A 14,700-nucleotide genomic window follows, 5' to 3' on the forward strand; every position below is an offset into this window, starting at 1 on the left:
AGTTCCAGAGTGGCTTCTGGCCTGGGGAGTGGTTCTGGAGGAGCTTGGAGGAAAGGATGGAAAAACCAGCAAGCAGGGACAGCACTTCACTCTGTTCTCTTCATTCCATCACATTCCACTGGGACTGGGATCTTGATACCTTGATTACCTTTTTTTTCCCCCCCTTGGAATACTTCCTTGGCTTGTGGTGTTCAGTGAGCTCCTTTCTTTGCATTCCACATCACATTTCACCTGTAGCAAAGCTTTCTCATTCTTATCCCTTCTCCTCTCATAAATTCTACAGGAATCAATTTGTGGCACTTCTAGGGACTGTTTTTTCTGCGTTGTACCTGCACTAATAATGTTCTAGGGATGCCTTAGGTTTTGAGGATTAACTTGGAAGCTGAGGGGTGGGTTATGCTTCTCAGAAGGGTTAAGGATTAATGGGAAGAATTGTAGTGGGATAATTCTGGATTTCTCCCCACAGAAATTTACAGTTTGCTAAAACTAATCTGTTTGCTAATCTGTTATTTATGCTCTGACACATTTTAGGATATTTTAGATGAAATGAGGAAGGAGTTAACGAAATTAAAGGAAGAACTCATTGATGGTAAGTGTTGCTCTGTTCACTGCTGCTGCTCAGTTTTAGAGTAGCTGCAGGTGCTTTAAAATGTAAATGCAATGTATTGGTAGCCTGAGTGTGATTTATTGGTAAAAGTGGCTTTGTTCTTTGTCTGGTGGCAAAGCAGTGCTGCCAGACCTGTTCCAGTTGATGTGCTTCAGGGATTTCCCTCCTGGGGGTTTTGTTTTAGTAGAATATTGACACCAATGTGTCTTTCAAGAGTGGTTGAAGTGATGCTGTATTTGAGTGATTTGAAGTTATCCTTAATATCATGTGGTGGTAGGTGGGTTATTTTTAAATAATCCAGAGCTGCTGAGGTATGTATTTCAAAACTAGAAATATTTAGAAGAGAATTTGAAAGAATTTTAATGAAAGCTTCCACCTTTCAGTTACCTCTTTGGTCTGTAACATATGATTCACAGAAAAGAAGTCTCACCATTTTCATCTCTATTTTAACAGAAGCTATTTTCCTATGTAGTCTTCTGTACTTAAGGGAAATCATTGAGAAAACATAATCCTAAAGGTTCACCTGTCAGGAATTAAGCAAAACTCTGTATATGATTTACTACCGTGGTGGGCCTTCCGTTCTTTTTGGCTTTGTGGAATGTACCAAAACGAAGTGTGGGGAGGAAAAAAAGTCGTATTAATCTAATACCACTGCTGATAAAATATTGAATGTCATCAACTGATGTAGAAAGAACTGGCTGGTTTGGGACTAAGGAGAATGTAGTGCTTTTCCCCATATTTTGTTTGTGCTGTGTTGTACCACGGCCTTTTAGACCAGTAGAGTGCAAACAGGGCCCTGAGGCTGCTCTTAAATAAATAAAATAAATGAGTCTATACTTACACTCATTGAAAATCCCAATGGTGGTGTTTCCCACAGGCTTGCTGGAGGTGGGAACTAAAAATTAAGATTTCAGCATAAATTTTACAGGAAGAAAAAAAGGCAGTGCCTGGTTGATAATGCCACTTGTCTGAAGCCACATGGGGCTGCTTTAGGTGTTGGTTCTTCACATTGTGAGAGCAGGGTGAGCCTGCTTTGGGAGGGGTCAGTTGTGTGTCCAGCTTGCTGCCCTTAAATAAAGAATATTTTATTCGGTTTGCTAACCCTGTCTCTGTCTCTCTGCAGCTATCAGGCAGGAACTCAGCAAGTCCAATACTGCATAGAAAGACTCGTACTAAGCCGATGTGACTCTTTACCTTGATATAAAACTGACTACGTTTTGTGAGCTGTTAGAAGAAAACGGAGACAGACAGACGGACACTTGGAAGGAGGGAGAAACAACGTATTCTGAAAAGCTTCAGACACATCACTCTGGTGATAATGCTATTCCCCTCCTAGTTTGCAGCTTTTTTCTGACCTTTACAGCAGGGTGGAAAAGACTCTTAAAGTTACTGTAATGATTATGCAGAAATTCCTACATCTATCAGACAAGATCACAGTGCTTTGAAGTCTACTCATGTCAAGATAAAATTGCACACGTTTCAGAATTTGTTGTTGAGACAAAAAAAAAAACAAACAACAGGGAAAAGCTTGGGAAGGCTTTTCAGAGAGGTTTTCTTTATTAATGAAGGAGTTAGCAAGTTATACTGTTGTACTTCAAATGTATCTCAGGTTTGTCTTCCTATCATATCTGATATTTCCAGGAGTAATTTAAAAGATCAGATGTGTAGAAGTTCGGTTCACGAGACAAGGAGCAATTGGAGACACGTGCTTTGAAAGGGCAATATTTGCAAGTGAGGGTGACCTAGACGGTGATGACATATCAAGATTTTGGAATTTTATGATAGGAAGCCTCTCTAGTTAGCCTTCATGCAATTTTGTAGGAAAATTTAAAAAAAGAAAAAAAGCAAACACAGTCCAGAGTTTAAAGATGTAGATGCCTTCCTACATTGTTACGATGCTTTACCAAATCTAGGACTTCGACATAAAGCGAATCAGCAGTCAAATGTAAATCATTAGTATGTTGTAGATTTACAGTAGATTTTGGGGCTTTTTTTAGATTTATGCATGTGGACATTTTGTAATGTAACACAACACAGCCAGCTTTTTAATTAAAAGAAAAATTGCATGTCACAGAGTAGCCTTTTCATTTGTAAGGCTTAATTTATGCCCAGGAAGATGTGGGAAGAGGGAGGGGGAAGGTGACACATTTTTATTACTTTCTACACTTTTTCTTCATCTTACATGCATGTGTAATAATGAGGAAAACATGACTTTTATCAGTAACCATGTTAATGGAACCAGGTACTTGATCCTTTTGTATCTTTTTTCAGTTTTCTATTTGAAATTCAGTAATAACTTCCAGTAATGGTTCTGAAACTCCCAGGTGAACCAAACTCGTTTCTCGGTGAGAGAAAAAACGTTGTAGGCATCTGACTTGCTGAGGATGCCCCTGTGTAAGTGCATTGTCCTTCACCTTTTCACCATGACCCTCTGCTTCACTCTTTTCTGAGACTCCTTTTTTTTTTGGTTGTTCAATGAAACAGAGCAGCAGGAGTTACCTGAGAACCATCAGGTCACAGTAAATGGCCCCTTCTCCTCCTAATTTATCTGCCACACTCCTTTCCAAAAAAACTCAAAGCCAACAATAAACCCCCACAGCTCCACACAAGACAAACCCTGAAAAATAGCAATGAAATGCTATTGGTTTTGCTCAACAATTTGAGAGTCATTTTTAAGGGAGGTGAGGTGATACCTCTCTCTTTCCCAGAGTTTTCAATCTTACAAGTGTAAATTTTTTTTTGGTTTTTTTTTTTTTCTTTTTTAATGTGGTAAAGTTCAGTGGAATAGAAATTCTGCAAATTGGCTTTGTAGTGCTTTGACCAAAAAATATGGATCAAAATCTTCCCTTTTCGTTGCACTGTCCATTTTTCCAAGCCCTGTTTGCTTTGGAATCTGTGCTGATCCAGAAGAAAAGTTTACTTACAACTTGTGGAGAGATTTGCTTGCAAAGTACAGGCAGCTCCATTCGTGGCACAGGTGCTTTCAATAACAGAGCATCTAGAGTGCTGAACACCAAAGCAAAACAGCACTCAACAGCTTCAGAAAGGCTTCACTAGGAAATCTTTTTCCCATTTAAACATTGTCTGATCCTTTAGGTTCAGATTCTAAGGGAAGATGACAGTGGAAATATTGCCTAACTCCATTTATTAATTTTTTTATTTTTTTAATAAAGAGGAGAAACAACATCACTTTTCTGCATGCATTTATTGAAGGCATTAAAAAGAAAAAATCCATAGTAAGCTTGTCAAGTACAGTTTTTCTCGAAACAAGAGGAGGCATTTTCATCTTTGTTGATGTAGCTTTTTGTTTTACACAGACTTTTTGAGCAGTAAGGATGTTTACCCTTGTCAGAAATCACGTTTGATTCGTTTGTAGGAGGGTTCAGGAGTTACACAGTGGAATAGCATGGATGGCTATAAGTGGTCCAAAATTAAAGGCTGAACTTCTAGATTGTGCAAGGAACTGGCTTATGCACTAAACGTTTTGTGCCTTGGTCTACAATTAACATGATTTCTGTTTAAAAGAAAAAGGAACAGATGTTGTCTTTTTGTGCTGCTTCTACATACTTTCTGTAATCCCAACTTGCAGAACTGGTTCTTTCCAGGAAATTGGATTGAATTAAAGATTACTGTAGACATTTCCTGACCTACTGACAGTTGCACCGTTTCCAGAGATTTCAGTATTGAAAATGAACTGCAGAAGCTACGATTACTTTGCTTACCGGTGACTTAAGTCCTTTAAAAACCATATTGTGGTGGTTCTGTGCTTTTGTACAATGGATGTCTTAAGCTGAGGGCAGTTTAAGGGATCCTTCCTAATGCCAGGAGGGCGTTGCTTTCCTCAACACTGTGATCTGACCTGTGATAAACCTGCACTAGAGACGAGTGGCTCCCGAGTCAACCGCAAACCAACTGAATGTAAAACCCTTAGTGCTGGTGCTGAAATCTCTTCAGACAGTCACAATGATTTCCAGTTCCTTGTTTTAAAGTTACCAAGTGTCAATCAAAGACTGAAGCTGTTCACTAATGAATGTTGACTTTTCATGCATTTAGGTTTACCTTCTTTTTAGTTTCTCAGTTCATTCTCTGCTATTTTTATCATATTGTGTCATTTTAAATTTCTTACATGCTAACGTTTTGTTTGAGCGAATGAAATAAAATTGCAATATATACACGGTGCCACCTTTTATTTCTGGAACCTCATAGAAGACTCTCTGACATTTACTACTCAAAGTCCCCACATTTTTAATGACTGTGATCATTCCTTACTCCTTGATTCCACCTCTCCTTTCTGTTTCTCCATCAGAAGATCCAGTAGAGAACAGTGAAGACTTTAACCTTATAAAGAATGTAACTGCAGGGACTGTGTACATTCATGAACGGTGACTGCTGTGCATACATTAAAATTAATTTCCAATGTATGATGTGATTTACATTCTCACATGGCATATACACACTTTGGTCTCTGTATCCATGGAGAACATGGAGGGAGAAGGAAAGACTGGGAGGGAAATAATTGCAGCCAGTCTGACTTTTTCTCTTGCTGCTTTTATGTTCAGGACTTATTTTCAGTACTGGCAATAAAGCAGTGATCTACCCTGGCAGATCATTAGAGGTTTCTGTGCACTAAGGACAGTTTCCTCAATTTATCTTACAGCAGAATCCTGAGCAGAGCTGTTCAAATGTCCTTAACTTGACATCCTGAGGCTGTACTTCACTGCTGCTGTTGTTTGGCAAACCTTGGTCCCAGTGCCGAGTTTGGCACCAACCTTAGTGAGTTATAAAGGTTTGGGGTTTTTAAAATAAAATTATCACTAGATTCTGAAATGGTCTGCTGTTCTTGGGGCAGTGTAGACACCATGTGTAAACATTTCTGATTTAAGTGTCCTAAGAGTGTTACCAGCTCAGTCCATTGGTGTCAAGAGATGGATGGTAGCTGCTTTTTAAAGTTGTGTATTAAAAGGTAGGGAGATGGTCTGTGGTTGATCAAAGGGGGAATTGCCCTGGGCTCTTCTCAAAATGTTCAGTTTGGCTCAGTTCCAGTGCTGAATATTACTTGCCAATGTCTTTTACATCTAGTCATAAAAAGAAAAAGCAAAATCAAGAAGATTCCCTCAGTTTTCAGTAGGTGAACAAGATGGGAAGCAAGAAAAATTTTCCCCAAACTTTTTTTACCAAAGACTTAACAATTCCTCTTGAAGCTGTAAAATTGTCTTGATTCTGTAGGCTGTTGCTGGGCAGGAGGTGATGGAGACAACGTGCAAAGGGAAAAGCCAGTGATTTTGGAGAAACTGGGGCCACTTCAAAGTTCTTGAAGAATAAGCTAAAGATCACTTAAACTGTTAAAAAGGGATGGTTTTGGGAAATGAGGCTTCTTTTGCTTGCTACCTGGGAGCCTTAAGGTAGAGAGGAGTTGTGTATGAAATCAGTGCTGTCACAGCATGCATTGGCACGGTCAGAGGAGCTTGTTTTGAAGTCAGCCTCTTTGAGGGCCTACCAGGACTTAATATTTATTTGAACACTGTGGAAATGGTCACCTGAGACTGTTGAAATTGATACATCAGGAGATACATTCAAATCAGTCTAGGTTTATAATCTTCATTAAAAACCGTGTACAGTAGAAATGGATGTAATTTTCCAAGTTATGGCAGAGGAGGGGTGGTTCTGGATGTTGGAAAAGCTCAGGCAAATCCAACAATCTGCAGGACACCTGGTGATCAGCATCCTCATTGCACAGGGCATTCCTTGGATAGTTGGTTGTCACAGTGATGCTGAAAGTCAAGGAGCTTTGGAAACTGCCTCCCTTTTCTAACTGGATCCCAGTTGAACTCTGTCATTATGTAACTGTGTTTTCTAACATTTACATTGTAGAACTCGGTGTCCTGGATCTCAGTGAGTGTTACTCTCATGTCCTGCTGATAAATGCTCGGTGGAAGAGATGTGGAGCAGCTGCTGCAGCTGGGTGTGCTGCTGCTCTGGCTGTGGCAGCTGCAAGCTGACATCTTCTCTGAGATGCTTCATTTTGCCATCATTGTTACTCAGTGCTGGGCACCACTTTCTCTTCCCTTCTCAGCCTGTTTTAGAGCTGTCACCTGTGTGACAAGTTCACTTCTCTTTGTGACTGCAGGTCTCTCTCTCTGCCTCAGCTGCTCAAGCACAGTAGAGTTGGGAGGGATCTCCCATCATCATCTGATGTTTACCATCTTTAATGTAACTTTTTATCACCAAGTCCCCAGCTGTTCCCTGAACAACATCAGCTCAGCAATAAAGTGCTGGAAGTGTGCTGAACTGCTTTTCCTTGCAGAGTCTCTGGGAACTGTCCTGCTGACACAGGCAGAGGAAACAAAAATAGAGGTGAGGAAGTGGGTACAGGAGGAGAAAGTGTAGGGCAGTCTGGAAGCGTTCAGGCTACCTGCAGGGAAGGCTGCTGCTGGAATGAATGAGGCTGCAGGAGGCTGGAAAACACAAACAGCTTTTAAACCTACTCTGGATGCTGATGGAATCCCTAAATTGAGATAGTCAGGCTTTCTGGGCAGTCTGAAGGCTGCTTGTCCATCACTCTAGGGCTAGGAAGTTAAAAAAAAAAATTACCTCTGTGTTGAAGGTAAATTTTCTGCTACTTGGCATTTTTTTCCCCAGTCCTGTTCTTGTGAAACCCCTTAGACCCCACATAGCTCAGTGAGCCCTGTGATGCTGCAGAACCAGCCCCAGAAGCCCTCCTGAGGAAAAGGGGGTGCAGACACACTCATAACTCCCTCCTGACTGGATCTAGGGCTGCCTGTCACTGCCTGGAAGCCTTGTGGCTGGAGAAGTAGAGAAACAGAATTTTCCATGGCTTTTAGGCTGAAATCTTTCTTTCTGCCAGTGCCAGGCCAATTCTGCCTCAAAGGTGAGCATCAAAAAGGAGCCCAGTGATGTTTGCTCCAGTGATGAGAAAAGCCCTGCCTGGCTCTCAGTCCCACAGGGGCACTCTGCAGTGTTGGAAGCTGAGAGGGGTCCCAGGAGTCCAGTGCTGATGGAGCTGGTTCATCAAGGAGTTTATGGGGTAAGTGAAAATTCCTTGTGTTCAGAGTGAGTGAAGACAGAAATGCAGCCAGGGTTTGGATTCTCTGAGGTGAGAACCTTTTTATAGCCCATTCTTACCTTCCTTCTTGTTATGGGAGTGTCTCAGTCACAGAGCCAGTTCATGTGTTCCACCTCCCCAGAGTGACTTGAAGCAGGAGCTGGGCACTCAGAAAACTCACAATTGTTGTTCTGTGCTTCATGGAGTGAGGAGGAGGTGACCACAACGCCCAGGAGCAGTGGGGAGCTCAGTCCTGTTGGGCACTGGAAGTTCAGGGACATGGGAGGGGCGGTGCCTGATGAATTCTGTGTCCCCAGAGGGAGAGGAGTGCAGTCAGCCATGGATGCAGCTTCAGGCTTTGTCTGATGGTCCAGCAGAGAAAGGGAATCCACTGTTCGTCACCTTTTTTCCTTTGTTCTCACCTTAAAGAGATGAGTCAGTGATACTCAGCAAAGCTGGAGATTGTGGGATCTCCCTAACCCTGGCAGCTCAGGGGGTGCACGAGACATTTTTGGAGGCAGCAGTGCTGAGTGAGGCCTTAAAACTTGCCTTGGTTGTTCTGTTCCATGAGGGAACAGATTTAAAAGATTTAAACGCTCTTCTCAGGTACTTTTGTGGAGCTGTGGTGGCAAACCTGCCCTGAATCTTCAGAAGGTCACATGCCCACACAGATCTCAGAGTGCAAGGAGAGGGGAACACACTGCATACCAGTGGCAGCTTTCAAGTACTCTTTAAATTCATTTCTTTAAAAAAAGACAAACAAAAGCACTCTTTGAGGGCTTCTACAAAATGACTTGCAAGCTGAAAACGTGGCGGTTGTGCAATTTATTGGTTGGCTTAGGGCTGGAATTGGGGTACTGGAGCCTCGGGGTAAATAGGTGGAGAAGTCACAAGTCCTCAACAGTGGTGGGCAATGAGAGGACTCCAGAAGAGAGGGGTTTTGGCAGCCAAAAATGCAAATTCCTTCCTTGAAAATGAAGGAGTAGACTTGCAAAAGGCTTCCAAGATGGTGGCAGACTTAGCATGGTCAAAACAATTAATGTTGTTTGGAGCATCTGGGTTTTGTGTGTGAGGAAAGCCAGAGGAGAATAAGAAAAGGGGAATGAGCACTTTAAAATTACTGCAATTTCTTGCTGCATTCCTTTTCACTTTTATGCCTTTATTTTTTCATTAGAGGTGAACTACATAACCAAAATAATGCCTTTTGCATATCTGATTAGCACAAGGGAGATGAGTTCAGGAGTGGGTGAGCCCTGCAGGGTCCAGCACAGCCTGGCCCTGAAGCCCTGAGCACCACCAGGAAATCTTTGTCATTGTGCAATAATTGCATTTTATGTATCTGCTGAAGGACAGCTTCATGGCCATGAAGTCATTGCTCTTCCCCAGTGTCAGCCTGCAACCTTTAAAGCAAATAAATCAATAAAAAGACCAAGTTTACCTTCCATGTTACTCTAAAGGCAAAAGGGTTTGTGATTTGTTTACTGGACCCAAATCATGACGGTTTCCCTGTATAACTCTCACCTATCAGGGCAAAAAACATTGCACATGTTCAAGCCCTGAGTATTCTCTCTGAAGTCAATACTAGTTTGGGGTTTTTTTTAGTCTGAAATGTTCCTCCCAGCCATCAGATGTAATTGTCTTGTAGTTACTGCAATCCAGTAATTGTAGCAACTAGTAAATCTAGTAATTGCCCAGCGTTTTTTATGCATCTGTGAAAAATATTTTAAGCAATAAAGTAAATGTGAATTGCAGGAAATGGCACCGAATAGCTGGAATAGCTGAGGTAGAGATATTGGATAAATAAACAGCAATTACTGACAAGTCAGGGCTCCTTTTTGAGCAAGGAGCTGCAGGGCGTCTCCAGCTCGTGCATTTTGGAGCTGGCATTGCAGGGGGATGCAGCCACTGCAAGCCTTGGAATTTGGAGCTCTGCTACTGAGTTTCAGTAGAACTAAATTTGCAACAGGTAAAGGAAACTCCATTTAGGGAGAGGTTCCTCATTAGAATCTCAGAAATAGCTACAGGTCTGATTTAAAGGGAATGAAAATAAAGATGTTTCCATTACAAAGTTCTCTCAGAGGGGATTTTTAATATCATTTCCCAGGCTAATGCTGCCAGAGGAAAACTTCACTGAAGGGCTGCACCGATGAATCACAGACTGAAATTCTGTATTGCAAACTGACTTAGAAACAGTCCTTTTGTATTCTGTGAACTTCATAGAGATTTCATGTTCCAGTTAATTCCAGTTCTTCCTCTTGAAGATACCCTTTGGAGCAGCTGAAAGCATCACTGAGCTGTTGATGGAACTGCTTCCTTCCCCATCTGGAGAACAATTTCCAAGGTGATTTTAGTCCTAAAACAGCTTCAGAAGAGGCAGGGGGTGACTGTTCAGACTGTTCATGGTCTTTTAAACCTTAAATTCATCTTGAAAGGTAGGCACATGGATATGGATCCATGTTTTTCCTCCAGGCTTCCTAAATCTTCTCCCTTAGCATCCTCTCACTTGCCTGTTGAGGTTTTTGTCAGCTCATGGCAGAGCCTGAGCTGTCTTATGCCTCCCTTGTTTTCCTTGGGGTTTATTTCTCTCTCCATTAGTAGTAGTAGTGCTATCAATTATTAACCTGCTCTTATCTCAGCCCATGAGTTCAGGGGTTTTTTAAATTTTTTTCCCTGATTCCACTGGGGGAGGAATGAGCAAGCAGCTGTGTGGTGCTTGGTTGGCTGCTGAGGTTAAACCATGACACTTGGCCCAGGTGATTTGGGTTATTGGCTGTCAGTAATTAGGTTTAGGCTCCAGGAGATCTCTTTCTCCCTGGAAGTTTAGTGGGGCTTTACAAGCAATCCTGTGTTGGTGGTGTGCTCATTCTCTTCCCACCACAACAGGATCTTCCTTAGCTGTTATCCAAAAACAGCGACGGCAAAATAAATAAATGGCAATAAATAAATAAATGGTAATAAATGGCAAAATAGTCTGTCTGGAGCTATGGAGGGGAGGGGGCAGGTGATGTGGACTGTGCTGCTTGGCACAATGCTCTTTGCCATTGGATAAGCAGGAAAAATACCTGGCAAGCCTCAGGGCACAGCAGTACAAACTCCCAAGTACTTCGGCACCCAGGATACAACTTAAAATTAAAATCCTATGGAATACCCTTCAGGAATGCTCAGGCTGGAGGGTTGTGCAGATGACTGTGTATTGAGAAGTAAATTATTGCTGGGAAATCCCTCTGCAAATGGCAGGGTGGTTCCCCTCCAGATACAATGCCCAGAATTGTGCTGTGTCATGGGAAAGGTGTAAAGTAGCTGGAGCTGAGGAAGAAGGAAAATAAGGTCTGTGGGAACCAAGGAATAAATTGTAATGTGTGTGTGGTTACACCCTACCAGCCTCAGGAAAAACACAGTGGGTCCATTAGGAGAAATTGTTCTGTTCATGATCTCTGTTCCCAAACACGTGAGATGCTGTTTAAAATGAAAAAATGATCAAAGATCTTTCCAAGGTCTCAGGATAAAATGGGGTTGACGAGATGGCAGTCTGTGTGGGACACAGAGACAAAAGGATCACTGACAGTGTTGGACCAAGACAGGAATAAGGAAAATTTCTTTTTTTTTTTTTTTCTTACAAGAAATTATTAATATCATTGTAACTTCCCAGCCTCTCTGTCTTATGGTGTGCTTTTTACAGGAAATAGTGGAAATGAGAGGAGTTTCCCCGCATGACCCATCCATGGCCCACATTTCTGTTACATTTTTCCAGAGAAAATCCATGCAAGAACACAAAGTAGATGGATGGTTTTTCTTTGGAAAAATGTAACAGAAATGTGGCTGTGGATGGGTCATGCAGGGAAACTCCTCTCATTTCCACTATTTCCTATGAAAAGCACACCATCAAAGTAGAATGTGGCAATAGAGAGATTTTGATTAGAGGATCTGATTCTTTTGGTCTCATTCAAAACTAAAGCTTTGCTTGTTTGAGGACTACAATTCAAAAGGAAATTTCCATACTCAGGTTAAATATTCCTAGCAAACTACATAGGGGATATCACAGGAAACGTGATATTTCCAGTCCTTGCATCAGCATCTGTTATTTTCTGTCTTGGTTTGGAAAGACAGGAGTCTGCTAAGGAAGGCAGGAGCTTTTCTTGAAATTGAGAATGTAAACTCTCTTTACTTTTCTGAATTGCTACAATTTTAAATTAAGGGGCTCTCAGGCAAAGATATGGGAGCAGGCAATAACAGTTTTTTAATAGGGAAGAAATAAAAAGGATAAAATAAACAATACAGTCTACTGGAACAACACTGACAGAGTCAGAACTCAACTTGACACTTTGTGGGTCTGGGTGTTGGTGGCAGTCTGATTGAAAATGTGGCTGCAGTCTTCTGAAGTATCAGGCGTGATTCTGTTGGAGCAAGGGGAATCTGTAGAGAAGGATGTAGTCTTCCTCTGAAGATCCAGGAGGAAAAGGTAGCTGCTGTTCCTCTGGGGAATCTCGTGGAGAACAAAACTGAACTGCAATTTCAGAATCTCAGAGTATATGGGGTAGCAGTGCTTGGCTCCTCCCTCTGGGCGGAGCATCTCACAATGGGATGTTATAGTTCTTATCAGTCATGCACCGATATTCAATAGTCTGTTATCAGCGGAGGTCCCCTCCCGAGGAAGGTGTGAATGTGGTCATTCAAAGAGAGAGATAAGGCAAACTGCTCACTTGACAAGGTAATCAGCCATACAGATGGTAATGGAAAACATCTTGCATGCAATCTTCAACATTTTCTTAGTTTAGCAAAGCAATTTAATTCTTGATAGGCTTTTCATCCATAAATCTGAACTCCTGCTTAAGCCCATGATTAACAATTTCCGCTTTTTTCAGGTGCAAAAAAGTTGCAGATGAGAGAACTCTGTCTGTGGACAGCCAGATGGACTCTGTGTGTTTAGTCTGCTTCGCCTGTGGACCAAAATTTATACTGAGCATGCACAGATACTGTGTCATGTTCCGAAAGATCTGTTAAAACAGAAAGTGGAGATGGCAGGGCACCACTGAACAGCAATAGTTGCTGGAGGAAAAAGAAAAATTTGCATCTGCTGCTTCAGTTCTGCCAAGTATGCTGTTGGTGCTCGTTGGTGATGGTTTTGCTCAAGTGCATTCATTCTTCTAAGGGATTTTATTAAACATTTCCTCTATTTCTTTTGTTTTTCTCCAGTGACTGAGTGGCCCTTGAGCTCAGCTGTTGATGTTACATTCAGGTAGAATTTTCTGAAGGGCAAAAATAACAATCTTTCAAATAATCACCCAGTAAAAAAAAAAAAATTCATTTTACCTTCTAGCACAAACCTGAGTGACGTTTCTACATTTCTGAGGGGCTGACCCCAAAACATGCTGCTAAAATTTCATGAGAAAAAGAAAGGAAAGGAAATGTTTCTGTGGTTTGAGTTATTTCCTGCCATGAGGCAACAGCTTTGTGTGCCACAAGCACACAGTTAATCAAAAAAGTTAGCAGAAAATTGTCCTGGGAGCTCCTGCCCCTGCCCCTGTATCCAGACTAGAGATGTATGGGTGGTACCATCCCATGGCCAGTGGGGTTTGAGGCTGGAAGGCCAAAAATGCTCTGGAGAGTTGGTAAAGTGAGAATTGTTGCTGCTGACAGGAAATATTATTTGTTAGGTGAACGTTGGTGCTGGTACCCAGTGGGGTGTGCTGGGGGTTACACCCTGCTGCAGGACACATGCCAAAGACCTTCACCTGCCTCACAGTCTGCTCTGACCATGGAGAGATGGAGCAGTAACCCAGGAGTGGGGCTGAGGGAGAGGGGACATCCTCTTTTCCTGTGGCTGGCAGAAAGCATCTTGGGAACAGGAAAAAGCCCTGAGCTATGGGTGCCAAGGCTCATGCTGGGAGCTCTAAAGGGAACCGACAGCTCCAGGAGGGACTGGCACCACCTCAGCTTCCCCATCTTGCTTAGGTCTCCAGCTCCAAACTGCCCAGCCTAGACAAAGCTCTGGAGAGAACCAGCATCTCCACAGGATGGAGGCTTCATCCATCCCCCTCAGACTGTGGCTTGACAATAGGGGACCTCATTTGCTCAAGAAGAGCCTTTGGGCTCTTCGTGCCAAGGGGTTTGTTCCAGTTCCCTGACTGCTGTGCTGCTGGTGGGTGCTCTGGGTGCTCTCGTAAGGAAGTTTTCATCCTTTAACTTGAGATCCGGGAGATTAAGAAGGAAAAGAGGCTCATTGCACAAGGAGTGGACTCCTGTGGATGCACCTGCAGAGAAATTCCCTTCTGAAAAATCCAGGAGCCTGGGGTAGAATCTTCTGCTGGGACGTGAGTGTATCTCTCCTGTGTCTCTCTCCACCTCCTCCAGAAACTGGTAGGTTCCCTCAGTTCAGAGGATGTCCAGGAACTGTGCAGACACCTTGTTGTTTAAGGATCCATCTTGCTCCTATTCCCCTTTCTAAGGGGTTTTCTAAGTGGGTTTTCTAAGGTTTTTTCTAAGAGGGTTTTCTAAGGTTTTTTCTAAGTTTTTTTCTAAGTTTTCTCACCTTCCCGTTCTCACCACCACTCCCCTCAGAAGCAGTCACCCCTTGATTATTGCTCTGCAATTTGCAGGTCCACCTCCACATCCCCCAGCCTTTATCAGAGCACAGGACCCACCACACCTGATCTCCCACCACAGCCCCTGCACCCAAGAGTTTCATTTGAAAACAAAGCCAAGGAGCGGGGGGACGCTGGGGTGTGGTGATTCCTGCCTGGCTGCTGGAGTGCTGCTGCCTGGATAAGTCACAGGCCAGCACTGCCAAGCCCCACACAGCATTTTGAGCCTTATCAAGGCTTCTCAGGCTGCTGAGCTGGCAGCAGGCAGGAGTGCTCCAGCAGCTGGGCTGCTCCTGTCAGTGTCTGTCTCCAGAGAATGCTGGCCAAGAAAAGCAGATGGTTCTCCCACAACCTCTCCAGGGACAGACATGCATTGTCTGGACAGTTCACTGGCAACAGTGCTGCTCTTTCCTGCTCTGAGCAGTGTCAGGATGCACAGGGACTGAGAG

At 42.9% G+C, this 14,700-nt stretch overlaps 1 protein-coding gene across 1 annotated transcript in view; it reads left to right on the forward strand.

The window, feature by feature from the left end:
- The window catches only part of ENAH (ENAH actin regulator), a 48,190-nt gene extending 43,409 nt beyond the window's left edge, over positions 1 to 4,781 (forward strand). The window contains 2 exon segments of the mRNA XM_031061956.1: positions 532 to 589; positions 1,731 to 4,781. Of these exon segments, the coding sequence (XP_030917816.1) occupies positions 532 to 589; positions 1,731 to 1,768 (96 nt within the window). The 3' untranslated portion in view covers positions 1,769 to 4,781.
- Positions 4,782 to 14,700: the final 9,919 nt, after the last annotated feature.

The sequence above is a fragment of the Geospiza fortis genome, unplaced genomic scaffold (genome assembly GCF_000277835.1).
Source record: "Geospiza fortis unplaced genomic scaffold, GeoFor_1.0 scaffold88, whole genome shotgun sequence".
Taxonomy (NCBI): domain Eukaryota; kingdom Metazoa; phylum Chordata; class Aves; order Passeriformes; family Thraupidae; genus Geospiza; species Geospiza fortis.